The 13,497-nt window shown below is 39.6% G+C and overlaps 3 protein-coding genes across 3 annotated transcripts in view; all 3 read right to left on the bottom strand.

Annotated features, from left to right (window-relative positions):
* The window catches only part of LOC131693077 (bromodomain-containing protein DDB_G0270170), a 505,027-nt gene that overhangs the window by 75,306 nt on the left and 416,224 nt on the right, over positions 1–13,497 (bottom strand). The gene's annotated exons all lie outside the window — the stretch shown is intronic.
* LOC131688054 (uncharacterized) lies at positions 10,109–11,674 on the bottom strand. Its single transcript, XM_058972199.1, has one exon. It carries the CDS (start codon positions 11,672–11,674, stop codon positions 10,109–10,111), a length of 1,566 nt encoding a protein of 521 aa, XP_058828182.1.
* Positions 11,941–13,497, bottom strand: part of LOC131688053 (uncharacterized) — a 33,088-nt gene continuing 31,531 nt past the window's right edge. The window contains exons 4-5 of the mRNA XM_058972198.1: positions 12,248–13,417; positions 11,941–12,057 (exon numbers count right to left, since the gene is read on the bottom strand). Of these exons, the coding sequence (XP_058828181.1) occupies positions 11,941–12,057; positions 12,248–13,417 (1,287 nt within the window). The remainder of the gene's footprint in view (positions 12,058–12,247; positions 13,418–13,497) is intronic.

The raw sequence follows: 13,497 nt of genomic DNA, 5'->3' as shown, positions 1-13,497 counted from the left end.
TCACCAATATGAAAAATGCGGGTCTAGAACAAACGCTATTAAATCAATTTGAATCACAAAAAAAAATCTGTAGAAAATGACCCTTTGCGTATTTTCTCTATAAAATTTGGGTAAAAGTAGTTTAGAGTGTATTGTTTACACTGTATTTTTACCGCTTTCAGTTTGTGCGAAAATTGTTGCCGATAGATTGAAATCTGCGTGTTATAGAAAGTACGCGCGTAGAATGCATGGCTGTTTAAAACAAAAGAAGTTCAACGTAGCCACCAAGATTGCGGGAGACCTTTTTGAAGGTTCAATACTAACAATTGAGCGGATAAAAAAAGATTTCGATTATTTTTTTTCTCTACAACAGACGCCCACCTTAAGCAAAAGACTTTCGCTTTAATTCCATCATGTAACATAAGAGAATTAAATCAGAAGACGTTGTCTTAAATGTGGCTGGCAAAATCGGGTCAAAAAGCTAACAAATCTGTTGTAGAAAAATTCGGAGGTGGATAAACAAGGGGACTAATAATATAGGATCTTCACTGTAGTCAGTACTTTGCACCGCTTTGAAAAGAGCAGAGCCTATAATTCTTTACGAAGTAGATGCACTGAACATTCTTTAACTGACTCGGATACGTAGGACGCCGAACAATGGCCCAATGAAGATCCTGTAGGACGTATCCACTAAGCAAATAAGAGAAAAAGTACCATCTTTTAAGCATTTATAAGTCGACTACTGAAAAAGTTCAGAAATGAGAAGAGATAAGAATATGACATTGAAGAACAATTTATGGAATTCAACTTTTTCAAAATAATTGTAATGTTTATAATTTATTATTTTGAGAAAATTAGCAACACCCACATCAAAAACATAACATAACTTGAGCACTAAAAGGATACATCATTCCATTAGCTGAAATATTTGAGGGCTTTATTTAGTAGGAAATTTTCTCAGCTTTCAAATGGACGTAAAGGAGCGGGAATATAAAGTATACTTCTGAGTTATTTACATTCCGTAGCAGGAGCAGTATTTTCTTCTGTGATTGCTTGCTTAATTGACAGCTCTAGTGTATCAAATTTTTGACTTTTGCTCTGGATGAAAAGAAAAGGTAGTCTAGAAAAAGGATATGTTAAAGAATAATTTTACGAAAACGTTGGTGAGGGATTCCAACAAAGTATAAAATGCAAAATTTTCTTGTCGAGTGACATTGTCAATCAAGACGATAAAGAATGGTTGGATCAACACTCATTGTGTTTCGTAAGATGTCACGGGTGTGCGGTGCAGTTTTGGTTGGATTTGGCTTGTCGGTATTATAGTGAGATGGTTCGGGAAAGATGTATAGATGTTCAATTAGCATGATAAGCAAACATGGCCACAATACCCAAGTAATAATTGCTACAAGTTCGATCTAAGTTTTATGAGTGGCTATAAAACTATCATAAAACCTCAATTGTAATTTTTAAGCTACCCAGTTAACTCACTTAATTTGCTAGAATATTGTTAGATTCATAATGACCAAAGCTTAGAAATATTGACATCCCCGGGTGAGCTTAAAAGAGTAACGGAATATGATTCATGCGCGCCGTGCTGAAGGGAATGTTTCAGTGGCTTGACTCGTTCTTTATTCGTTAGGTTCAGCACATTCATTCAGTTATTTTCGGTATACATTCAATTTCAGTTGCAAACAGAATTTTTTCTATGCTGGTTCTGACTAGGATTATCGAGCGAAAATGCACCAGGCATAGATTACGCAGTTCACTTATGATCTAAGACAGCGATTCGCAACCTGGGGTCCGCGGACGACTAGACGTATGTGATGTAATTGCTTGGGATCCGCCAAGACGAATACCGTTTCCGGATGGATATTGGAATTTCAGCATTTTTTAGTAACAGACAGAAAATAGTATATTGATTACATTAAAAATCGTAAACGGTGTTGGTAATTTCGAAGAGACCCGTGCAACGAAAAAGGTTGAGAGCTGCTGCTCAAAAATGTAGAAGATACCACTATATGTCTTCAATTGTTCCACATATAATAAATGAATGCTTTTGATGTTGAATTTATATTTCCTCTAAACTGATGTTATTTGATTCTACGTGAAACTTCAGTTGGATTGGAAGAGAATGAATAAGGGAGGCGTTGAAACTGGCTGCTGGAGTCGGTAAATGGATGCAGAAATAGGCAACTGAATTTGAGATTTCACACTGCGTCAGCGTGCACAATTATAACGTTTGCAAAAAATATTCCGTTCTAAATGTTATAGTCAGGGCATCGCAAATTTTTTTTTTGAATCTCGAGGGACTTCCCCCTTTCACATTGTGACAAATGTCAAAGTAAACTCAGATACTTCGCTTGAAGATTTTGATTTGGTACTATGGGAAAATGTGAGGAAAAAATCTATTAAATGCTATAACTTTTGAAGCAGTACTAGGAAAATTATAATTTATACCATTTCTTAAAGAAAAATTCTTAGCATTGTAATGAAAGTATCTTCGTTTCCCAAAAAATAGAGTAGTTGGAGTTTTGGGGCTCTTTGTTTCAAAAATGCCTTTTTCTTAATAACCATTCTGCTCTATGCTGCAAATCATGCATTTTTTGCTGTTTTTCTGATGTAAAAAAATCTCAGAAATCGAACAGGACCTTTACGACTTCGTCAAAATATGAGAAGTTGGGGTTCTAGGGCATTTTGTCATTCATATACAATTTAATATTTTTTCGTACATTTTTATTAAAAGTATCTTATTGAACGTGGAACATTCGCAGGAACAATATGGAAATAGATTCGTTGCCGGTAAAATACGGAAACATCAGATTTTTTGACATTTAGGCTAGAAATCAATTTTTTAAATCAAATGCTTCAATACCCCAACTTTCCGCATTTTTTTCTGAGGTGAAGCATTTATCATGTGATTCTGAACATTTTTCACATTTAAAATAGTAGGGGGACCCGGGGCTATTAAGACAGTGGGGGTAATTCGGACCCCCTCGATTTCTCAGAAAATAGCAAGACTTTCTGACTATCGTACATATTCATGGAACCGCTATTCTGAAACATTAATTTTGAGAGCTTAATTTGATTCTTTGTTATTTGTAGAAAGGAGATGCAATGTGTTTCGTTTTTTTGCTTTTCTCAAAACAAAAATCATTATAATGGAAAAACGGTGATTAAATCAACAAATAAAACTGGAAACAAATAAATAGTAAGAATTTTGGAAAGCTTGAGGCTCCTATTTTATGAAATGATTTTTTTTGGGTGAAAACAGAGATATTTCCGAGACTCTCACCACTTTTGTTGTGCAAAATGAGCGTACGGGGCTATTTGGACCTCCTATTCCGTCAATCACCGTTCAGCGGCTTGCGGCTGAGCACACCGTTGCACACACCACAGCAAAGAAAATACATGGGCTATGACTTACCAGATTAAGTTTTTGCAAAGCAATTTGTTTCCTTTTTGCTTCTTAAGGAGTGTCTCTTATAAATATTTCATAGGTAAACATAACTTCAGTGTAAAAAAAATTGAAGAAAAATGACGGTCTGAATTACCCCGTTTGGGAGGCCGGAATTACCCCTACATTGAAAAAGGATGGAAAAACGTAGATGTTCGCAAATCGTCTCCTAGCGCTGCTATTGAGTGGTGCAAATGAACTCCTTTTATGGCACCAAAATGTAGCCGAGGTTTCAAACTAACAATTAGGACCTTTGATTGGTAATTTTTTTCACATCTATCCACCGAAAAGGGCGATTTACTAAAGTAGGTACAAATAGCCCCGGGTTCCCCTATATAAAAAAATAATTTTTTTGCTAAACGGAGCTGTTATGTGCTATTTAATGATTTAATGTAAAAAATCTGATGTTTCCGAATTTTTTCCGTTTTGGCAATAACGGTTTTATGCCTGGCTAAATATTTTTCAAGCTAAATCCAATATGGCGAAGGTACCGTTTTCACGATGTTTTGAAAAACTGGGGGTACGATATTCAAGGTTAACTTAAACAATGTATACGATTAGAAAATCACCATTTCAACTTTTATTTAAAGAGTATTAATACTGCAGATTATTCATAAATTAAATTGACTTCATTCAGGTAGGACAAAGAGATGTGGCTAATGATGTGAAAAATCATGAAACTGTGAAACGAAATGCTGAAAAAAAAACTTTTTTTCGACAGCTGCGTAAGGCTTCGACTTGCGAATGACTTTTTCGGTGTCCTCCTCGTTGCAAGCGTGTGGAATTGAAGTTGTTCATTCCGGCTCACGTGGTTGTTTAGCTGTGAGACAATCAGTAGAGACTTATAGTGCCCCCAAATGTCTGACCCCCAAGCGTATGTTTTGTGTTGATGTCCGTATTTTTTCAAAAAGCAAAAATACCGAAAAACCAACACAACTATCGCGTTAAGCATTAAATTTTATGGAAGAAAATACTCACTGGACATTTTTTACTTCGATTAAATGTACTGTGCTGAGGACGAAGACAATGCGTTTTCGCAGAATAACACGCGAAAACATAAAGGACGCCGTGACTAATACAACTGATTCACGGTAACAGACGAAATGACAGTCGTTAACGGACCTCTGCAATAACATAGCACCCATTCTACACTACAATGTCAAAAACTTCAAGCGAAGTCGGCGGAGTCTAAAGTTGTCCAACTGATGTGAAATTTGGCATCTGAGTTTATTTGACATTTGTCACAATATGAAAGGGGGGAGCATTTGAGATTTCAAAACTGAGTGCTTTTTTGTAATGTCCTATTATACATTCCTCTAAATTTCTTAACCACAGTTTTTTTTCAAAGAATCGCGACTTTTTAGAAAATCGTTGTTCATTCACTCTTTTTCTAGAGTCGATTCTTTTGGTCGATTCGCTATTCACTCGCCCATTACTAGTTTGCTAAGGATATAAATTGGTTCTTGTTTTCCTTTTTCCGTCACAATTACGATATTGACTCAAAGCAGCTGGCCTTCAATTTCCAGAACAAGAGGCTTTTTCGCAAGCGATTCTGTTATAGTTTGTAAACGATCGCAAGATGCGTCTGTTTCTAGTGTGTCACGACAGAACAACCGATGATGAAATGATTGAAATTATATTTTCAATTTTATTAGAGTGCGCACATTCATGGAAAAAATTGAAATTAGAATAATTATAAATAGATAAATAAATATTTAATGCATTGATGATTCGTGACTGTAGATTCAGACATTCACCATCAAACTGATCTTATGTTTTGCAACACGGCTACAAACTTTTCCGTTAACACGAATCAATTGACACAATTTGCCAACGGTGCCGTTTCACCATCCGACTGTTCCATCCGTATGCGCAGTCCGTTGAAAAGTTCACGTGTTTCGCAAGGTCACCGGTAGACAGATTTTCTCACAGCTCCGGCCACGGCCTCTGTAGCCCCGGAATTCTTGCATTGTTATAAAATTTGTGCTCTCGCAGCCTCGCGGTGCCACCTGCTGCTGCTCTGTTGCCTGCATGAACCACCTGATGGCGACCAACATAGGCATCAATGGATGTGCTGCTCGGTGACTTGTGCGGCAGCAGTGCAGTTCATTGCAAAGCATGCACCCCAACTCGGATGGAAGGTGCACCAGCATGTACCCCCTTTTATGGTTGCGATAGTTGCGACTATTAATAGACAACATTTAAGTCGTGTTCTTAGCCGGCGGAATACACGTGATCAATCAATTCGATCTCGTTCGTTTGGCTAGACGACGACGACGACGACTGACTGGTGACGCGGCTACGACGAAGGACGTTGACAGTCGTGGGAAGGAACGGGATAGCGATGCTTGGTTCTGCTTTGCTAATGAATATTGCTGCAGCATAATCAGTGTGGTAACGAGATGTTAAATAGTTAATATTCTGCACACTTTTTGCACCTGCTGATTGAGTGTGTTGCACTGTGTAGGAAATTTATTGTTCTTAGAATATTCCGTTACAATTTAGAAGCTCGACATGTACGCTTTATATGAAAGCATGGGAACGGATCTGATTTTATATTAATTGTTCTCGTCGTTTTTCGTAGGTTCAACTAGATTTTTTAGACTATCTATTCTTTTAAATATTATATATGTACATATCGCATCAATTCTTCATTGTACAGTAGATGGCTTAACAAAATTTCGACGAAACAACCTGACGTGGGCACCTTAACTTGACATTACATAGGTATTTTTGTTCAATATTGACATCACGATAGCTTGCTGACTAAGCAAACGATGTAGCCTCGCCGTTATGAATAATTGGCTTTTTTTCGCCAACTCTAAGCGAGCAAAAAGACGCTAATAAACTAGCCCAGGTTCGGCTAATAAAACCGACAACACGATCTCGACCGGCGGCGGGGTGCAGTTTTGTTTCGAAAAAGGGAAGCGATAATTAATTCATAATATCTTGCCGGTAAAATCATTCGGTCGTGGTGAATGGTCCCGAATCAACCGAGAAATCAGGCAAATCAACTTGCACTGGTGCAGACAGCTGAAGGGGAGAATAGATTTAACGACGAGTACAAGTGGTAAGCTTTGAGTTTAATTGAATTCCGTATGTTTTAATCTGGCGGACAGACGTGCAGCGAGCGATGATGGTTTGAGCCACTTAAATGGTTTTGCACGCTACTTTAGGACTCATAGCCGGTTGTTAATAGTGGATCATTCATTATGAAAATGAGCGTCTTGAGTCTATGGAACGTTTTAGTGTTTACAAAGGTTTAAAAGACCATTTTTAAATATTGTATTGTGAAGTTCGCGATTTGCACTATGAAAACAATTTAACCGATTCCAAAAGTTATCAACGTTTGAGACAGCAAAAAGGGTCAACCTTTTCAATCGCTGTGCTACAATGGAGGTACGATTGTGTCATTGCACTCTGTATCTGACGCTGTTGGGTTGCAAAATCGCCTGTGTCAGCTTGGGAAGAACTGGAAATTCCACTTTCAAGCATATTGTGCTGCACATGCTCGAATTAATTTGTAAAATGTCGCACGGTTAAATTTATTGACATTGCCCATATACAGACACTCGCACAGGATTCGTTAGCGATTGACCGTAAGTGAACCGGAGTGGGCGATTCCGTGCCATTTCAGTTTTCCCTCGCATTCACCACTCATGTGCAGGGTTTGTAATCGGAGAGCTAAAGCTTGTCTGAATTGGAATTTGTGTTGGCTAAAACGATTAAGTCTTATGGCATTTTTTATTCGATGATTTGGAAAAATTTGTTCCAAGCCTGTATAGATATGGTAATAATAAGCCTATGTAAATACGGTATGTATTAATAATTGCTATCCTTAAAGAAAGTGCAATGCATTGGCTTGCTAGCCGAACTATGTTTCGATTTTGCTATGATTTCATCAGCAGACAGAACTTTTGTGCTTGCTGGACATCTTCGGTGACCAATTATTTGTTTTGTAGTGTTAGTGACAAATAGTGCTTCAAATTTAGATTCACTGTCTATCTTCTGACCAAGATAGTTTGTCTGATACTGATGAGATGAAAACCTTTGACTTACTGCCCTATTGAAAATAGATGTTTCGTCTAGTTTTGGAAGAGAAGTGCTTTGAAAACCAATGATATATTAAGGAGAAATGAGACAAATCGAATAGAAAAAATATGAGTCTTGCTTTAATCCGAAAAAACGGACGGAGTTCCGTTCGTGATTTTGGTTTCTCATCATGTTCTGATTAGAATGCAAAACTTGCTCAGCTGCTACGGCAGGGCACGCAATCAAATATACCCGTGCACCGCTTTGTTTATTTGAAGAAGCAAAATTTCATTCCTTCGACATAGTGTGAGAAATGCGAACAAGCAGTGACAATGTAAAACAAGTTTATTATCTGATGCGGACAAACTGTGCCGCAGCTGACTTTTCGAAATGTCCGACCAGCGCGAAAAAAATACTTTTTTTGAGAATTTGTTCAGAAATTTGAGTGAAGCGAATCGATCAAAACTTTTGTACATTAAAATGTATCATTGCAATAACATTCTGTAATTTTTCCATGCAAAAATATGGACAAGACAACTGCCATTCGAAAACTACTCAAGCGATTTATTTCAAACTTTGCATAAACATTTTATGTAAAATATACCTAACCTATACGTTGAGTTTTCGAGATAATTTTTCAATTGAGGGGTTTTTGCCTTTCTCATATAGAAAGGTTATGCAATCACTTTGAAAAACGTCAACCTAATCCCGGCCCGGAGGGCCGAGTGTCATATCCCATTCGACTCAGTTCATCGAGATCGGAAAAAGGCAGCATGTGTGTGTATGTATGTGCGTATGTGTCAAATAATATCACTCATTTTTCTCAGAGATGACTGGACCGATTTGCCCAAACTTAGTCTCAAATGAAAGGTGCAATCTTTCCATCGGTTGCTATTGAATTTTGGATCGATCGGAATTCTGTTTCCGGAATTACGGATTAAAGAATGCGGCCACACAGAAATTTCCCATATAAACTATAGGAAAAATTAAAAATAGAAATTTTTATTTTTGATGCTAAATGTCTTTAAGGTGCATGAAACGTCGAGATTTGATGCAGACTCGAAAAAAAATTTGACGAAAATTCACTTTTTTGAATTTTGGCGCATTTTTGCCTTTCTCATATAGAAAGGTTATGCAATCACTCTGAAAAACGAAAAACCTAATCCCGAAAAATAGCAATTTTTAATTAAAATGGATAAAAAACCCTTGTATAAAAGTTTCGATCGATTTGCTTCACCCAAATTTCTAAAACAATCGCGAAAAAAGTATTTCTTTTTTCACGCTGAAATCATTACATCCCCCCCGCTAAAAGCGTTTTCTGAAAACCAATTTTTCCAAGTCTGTGAACACGATCCTGCAAAATCTACTTATCCGAATCGTTTCAAACTTGAAACATTTTTTTTAAAAAAAAGCTCCTCCCCCTACGTTTTCACATTTACCTATAAAATGGCGGAAAACTGCGTTTTAAACTTAAATGGGCCACGAAACTATTGAAAAACGAAAATTTTAAGTAGACGTAGGTGGGAGGACAACCTGGTACTTAAAGTGAATTCATTAACATTTTTGATTTAATACGACGAGTTTTCGTGTATTCCGCACAACGAATCTTTCATAAGACGTTTTTGGAAATGCTCTAACACCGGCGTATTTCTAAATATAAAATTACGGAAATTTAACTAAATATTCTCTAGATGATGCTTTATAATTTAAAAAAGTTGCATAAATTTACTTAAGGTGTAATTCATCCCTTCTTCCTCCCTCCCCACTCCTTAAGTACCTATAGGAAGTTGAAATGGGATAAAAATCCTTAGCGCGAAAATGGGTTAGAAAGATATACCACTTTTGCCCTGAGAGGAGAAATGTTACATGTTTATCTTAAGAATGGTATCACTGTTTCAGAGATGATTTATCACAATTCAGTGAAAATCATCATCAATATGATTGTGATTTGAGAGGGGGTGGTCAGTAGACATTGGAAATTGATGATTGTCGCCATTTGGAATTCAAGATGGCGACTTCCAGTTACCAGAAAACAGGGAGAACCATCATCAATATAAATAGCTTTTAAAAGAGGTGGACAGTACACATTGGAAATTATTGATTATTGTCGCCGTTTGGAAATGTACGATGGTAAAATCCGGATCCACAAAACAGTGAAAACAATCATCAATACTGTTGTGACCTCGCCGCTTAGTGTTCCCGAATAGCATGCAGGTAATAAGTATTTCCAGGCTGAGTTGGCATTAACGACACATTTTATTTAGACACTACGAATAACTACACTACATTTATTATCTACTTATACAAAAAACTACATTGAGATTTAAATGAGTACAAGTGACCGGACCGAACGTGATGACGACTGATTTTGAACTGTTTAATCATTCTGACTCGCTTTACCCTACTACCCTGCTGCTACCACTATCTGCTACCATGCAGTACTAGAGGGACAGTCACTGTCGCACACTACTCGCATCCTCACTTTTAAGCTGTTTTGTTTTGGTTCGTCTTTCTCTTTCCCTGCGATAGCTGTCAACAAAGTCAACATAGCCGGCCACCTAAATTTGCATTGTCAAATTTACCTCAGACCTAGAGCGAACCGGCAGAATAATTCACAGCATAAGTAATATTTTTAAATTACTGTTAGTTTCCTCCTATGTTTCCTGCCTTGTGTAAATCCTCCTGTTGGACCAGGTCTCGGTTGAAAGGAAGCAGGAATATTCGGCGTACTGGTCTTTTGTAGGTTCCAGTTGCTGTTTTTAAGGTTACCACACGCGTGTATCCATCTTCTCCAGGGTGAGTTGCCACAATCCTTGCGAGTGGCCACACGATAGAAGGTTTATTGTCCTCCTGCACTAGCCCTAACTGGCCAACGACGAAATTCACCGGAGAAGAAGATTGCTTCTGTTGAGTGTTGAGCTCCGTAAGGTATTCCTTTTTCCACCTTATCCAATGCTGCTGTACCATATGTTGTAGTTGTTGATAGTGTTTTAATCGATTGGCCGGAACGTTTGTATAGTCGGGATCCGGCAAGGACATCAGTGACGTTCCTGTTAGGAAGTGCCCGGGAGTCAGGACATCGAGCTCGTTTGGGTCTTCGGAAAGTGGTGTAAGCGGGCGAGTATTCATGTTGGCTTCGATTTGTGTTAGAAGCGTAGCGAAGTCTTCATATGTTAACTTCACATTTCCCATCGTTTTAGATAAGGAGCTTTTGGCAGTTTTCACGGCTGCCTCCCACAGTCCACCGAAATTTGGTGCTCTGGGGGGAATGAATTTCCATTTTATTCCTCTGTTAGTGCACTCGTTGATAATTTTCTCTTGGTCGTGTTTATCATTCAGTAAACGAAAGAGTGATGCTAGTGAGTTTCGTGCGCCTTGGAAGTTGGTTCCGTTGTCCGAGTGAATCTCAGCTGGGAGTCCGCGGCGTGCAATAAAACGACGTAAGGCAGCAATAAAGGCATCCGTTGAAAGGTCGCAGACCAATTCCAAATGCACGGCTTTAGATGCGAAACACACAAAAACTGCGATGAAGGCTTTCTTTGGGGCGGCTCGGCGATGTACTGGTTTGAGGTATACTGGGCCACAATAATCCACCCCCGTAATTGTGAATGGCCGACTAGGAGTTATGCGAGTACTCGGGAGCTGTCCGATTGGTTGGTTAATAGGAACAGGGCGATGGCGAAAGCATTTTGTGCATTTGCGACATACAAAATTGGCTAGATCTTTACCGCGTATAGGCCAGAATTCTTGTCGCATTGAAGCCAGTGTCATTCGAGGGCCAGAGTGAAATGATTGAGTATGGTAATGCTCTGCAATTAGGCGAGAAAGGGCATGATTGCTAGGTAGTACCATAGGGTGCTTGGTTTGGTAAGATGCATCTGAGTGTTGGATCCGACCACCGACACGAATAATGCCTTTTGTGTCGAGGATTAAGCAATGCTGTTTCAATGGGGATTTGGATGGGACTTGGTGGTTTAGTTTTAACGCCTGCAGCTCCGATGAAAATTCTTGTTGCTGCACTCCTTTCACCAATGCTTCTTTTGCTGCTTGCAACTCTAATACCGTGATGAACATTTCCTTCGGGCGTTGATTCTTCGATTTGCAGCGGTTGAAAAACCGTAAGATGTAGGCAGTAATTCTAGCTAATTTCCAGTATGACGAGTACCGTTCACACAGAGTGTTTTCTAGAGGAACATTCAGGGCTACCATTACCGTTTTCCTTCTTTCCATCACGACTTCAGGTGGCGCAGGGAGACTAATATATTTTGGCCATTCCTTTCTATTTTTTAGGAACCATGTTGGGCCACTACACCACGTTGAATTAGCGACAAAATCTTCTGGAAGCATACCGCGAGATATGTAGTCCGCTGGGTTTTCTGACCCCTTAACGTGATTCCAGCTATGACCGTGTGTAAGTCTTTGGATTTCAGATGTACGGTTTCCGACGAAGGTCTGCCATGTGTTAGGAGGAGCATTTATCCAATGTAGTGTGACTGTTGAATCTGACCAGAACCAGCACGAAACTCCTTCCATCCGCAACGCTGTTGATACACGAGTATAAAGCTTGGCCCCGAGGAGTGCAGCACAAAGTTCTAAACGCGGCAAACTAATCCGTTTTAATGGAGACACACGTGACTTAGACGAAACGAGATTCGTTATGATTCGATTATGTTTGCTGATGGAGCGAACATACATGCAGGCTCCGTACGCAACTTCTGACGCATCACAAAAGACGTGAAATTCTACTTCATCTGGATCAACAGCGAAGAGATACCGAGATACCTTAAAGGTGCTGAGTGCTGGCAACTGCGCATAGAATACCTCCCATCGCGCGTAAACATCTTCAGGAACGGGATCATCCCAATCAACGCAGGCCGACCACAGCTCCTGCATGTGGATTTTCGCCCACGCCACAACTGGTGATACAAGTCCAAGTGGATCGTACAACTGTGCGATTGCAGAAAAAATCATTCTCTTCGTCCATTGCTCGCTGCTCTTGATGTTAACTTCAAAGCATAGTTTGTCTGAAACGGTTTCCCAAATTACTCCCAATGTTTTGATTTTTTGTTCCTTTTCGAAGTGCAACTTTGATGCTCCATCAATTGCTTCGAGGGGTAAATCTTCCAATGATTCTGGTCGGTTCGAGTTCCATTTACGCAAATGAAGGCCACCCCGCGTAAGTATTTCCTGCACCTTCTGCCGTAGCTGTCTGGCTTCGTCGACAGTTCTTGCCCCAGAAAGAAAATCGTCCATATAAAAATCTTCCGCAATTGCGAGAGCGGCGCCTTCGTTAATACTTGCGCCGTCTGTTGCCAGTTGCTTAAGCACACGAGTCGCTAGGAATGATGACGGGGAGAGACCGTAGGTTACAGTAAGTAGTTCATATACTTGAATCGGTTCGGAAGAGTCGAAGCGCCAGACAATCCGTTGGAGTGCTGCGTCATCCGGGTGTATTCGTATCTGTCGATACATTTTCTCGACGTCTGCCACTAGTGCAACGGCGTGTTTACGAAACCGAAGCATGAGGTCCAGAAGGTCATCCTGTATAACCGGGCCGGTCATTAAAGCGTCATTGAGCGAGTAATTTGTGGAAGTTTTTGCCGATTCATCAAAGACCACACGTAGTTTAGTTGTAGAGCTTGTTTCCTTAAAGACCGGGTGATGAGGTAGGTAGCAAACCGTGCGTTTTTCAACGTCTAAGTTGTCTACTGGGCCAACAAGCTGCATGTGCCCCAGATCAACATACTGCTGCAGGAACTCATTATAATTTTTCCGTAGGTTTGGATCTCGATCTAGACGTCTTTCCAGTAGATGAAAACGTTTTATAGCCGTATTTTTTGATTCGCCCATCATATCGTGGAAGCCGATGCGTTTTGGATACTGCACAACGTAGCGCCCTTCGACATCCCTACTAACCGTGCTCTGGAAGTGAGCCTCGCAATCTTCCTCCTCCTGTGAACGGGGTGATTTTTCAGGTAGCTCTTCGATAGACCAGAACTGTTCAATGCATTTATCCAAGCGTTCTGCGATTG

The sequence above is a fragment of the Topomyia yanbarensis genome, chromosome 3 (genome assembly GCF_030247195.1).
Source record: "Topomyia yanbarensis strain Yona2022 chromosome 3, ASM3024719v1, whole genome shotgun sequence".
Taxonomy (NCBI): domain Eukaryota; kingdom Metazoa; phylum Arthropoda; class Insecta; order Diptera; family Culicidae; genus Topomyia; species Topomyia yanbarensis.
Note: the sequence above shows the minus strand (reverse complement) of the source record. Positions and strands in the feature narration are given on the sequence as shown.

Excerpts from the sequence above, each read along its gene's own strand:
- LOC131688054 (XM_058972199.1), bottom strand. The coding sequence starts at position 11,674 with ATGGTAGCCCTGAATGTTCCTCTAGAAAACACTCTGTGTGAACGGTAC.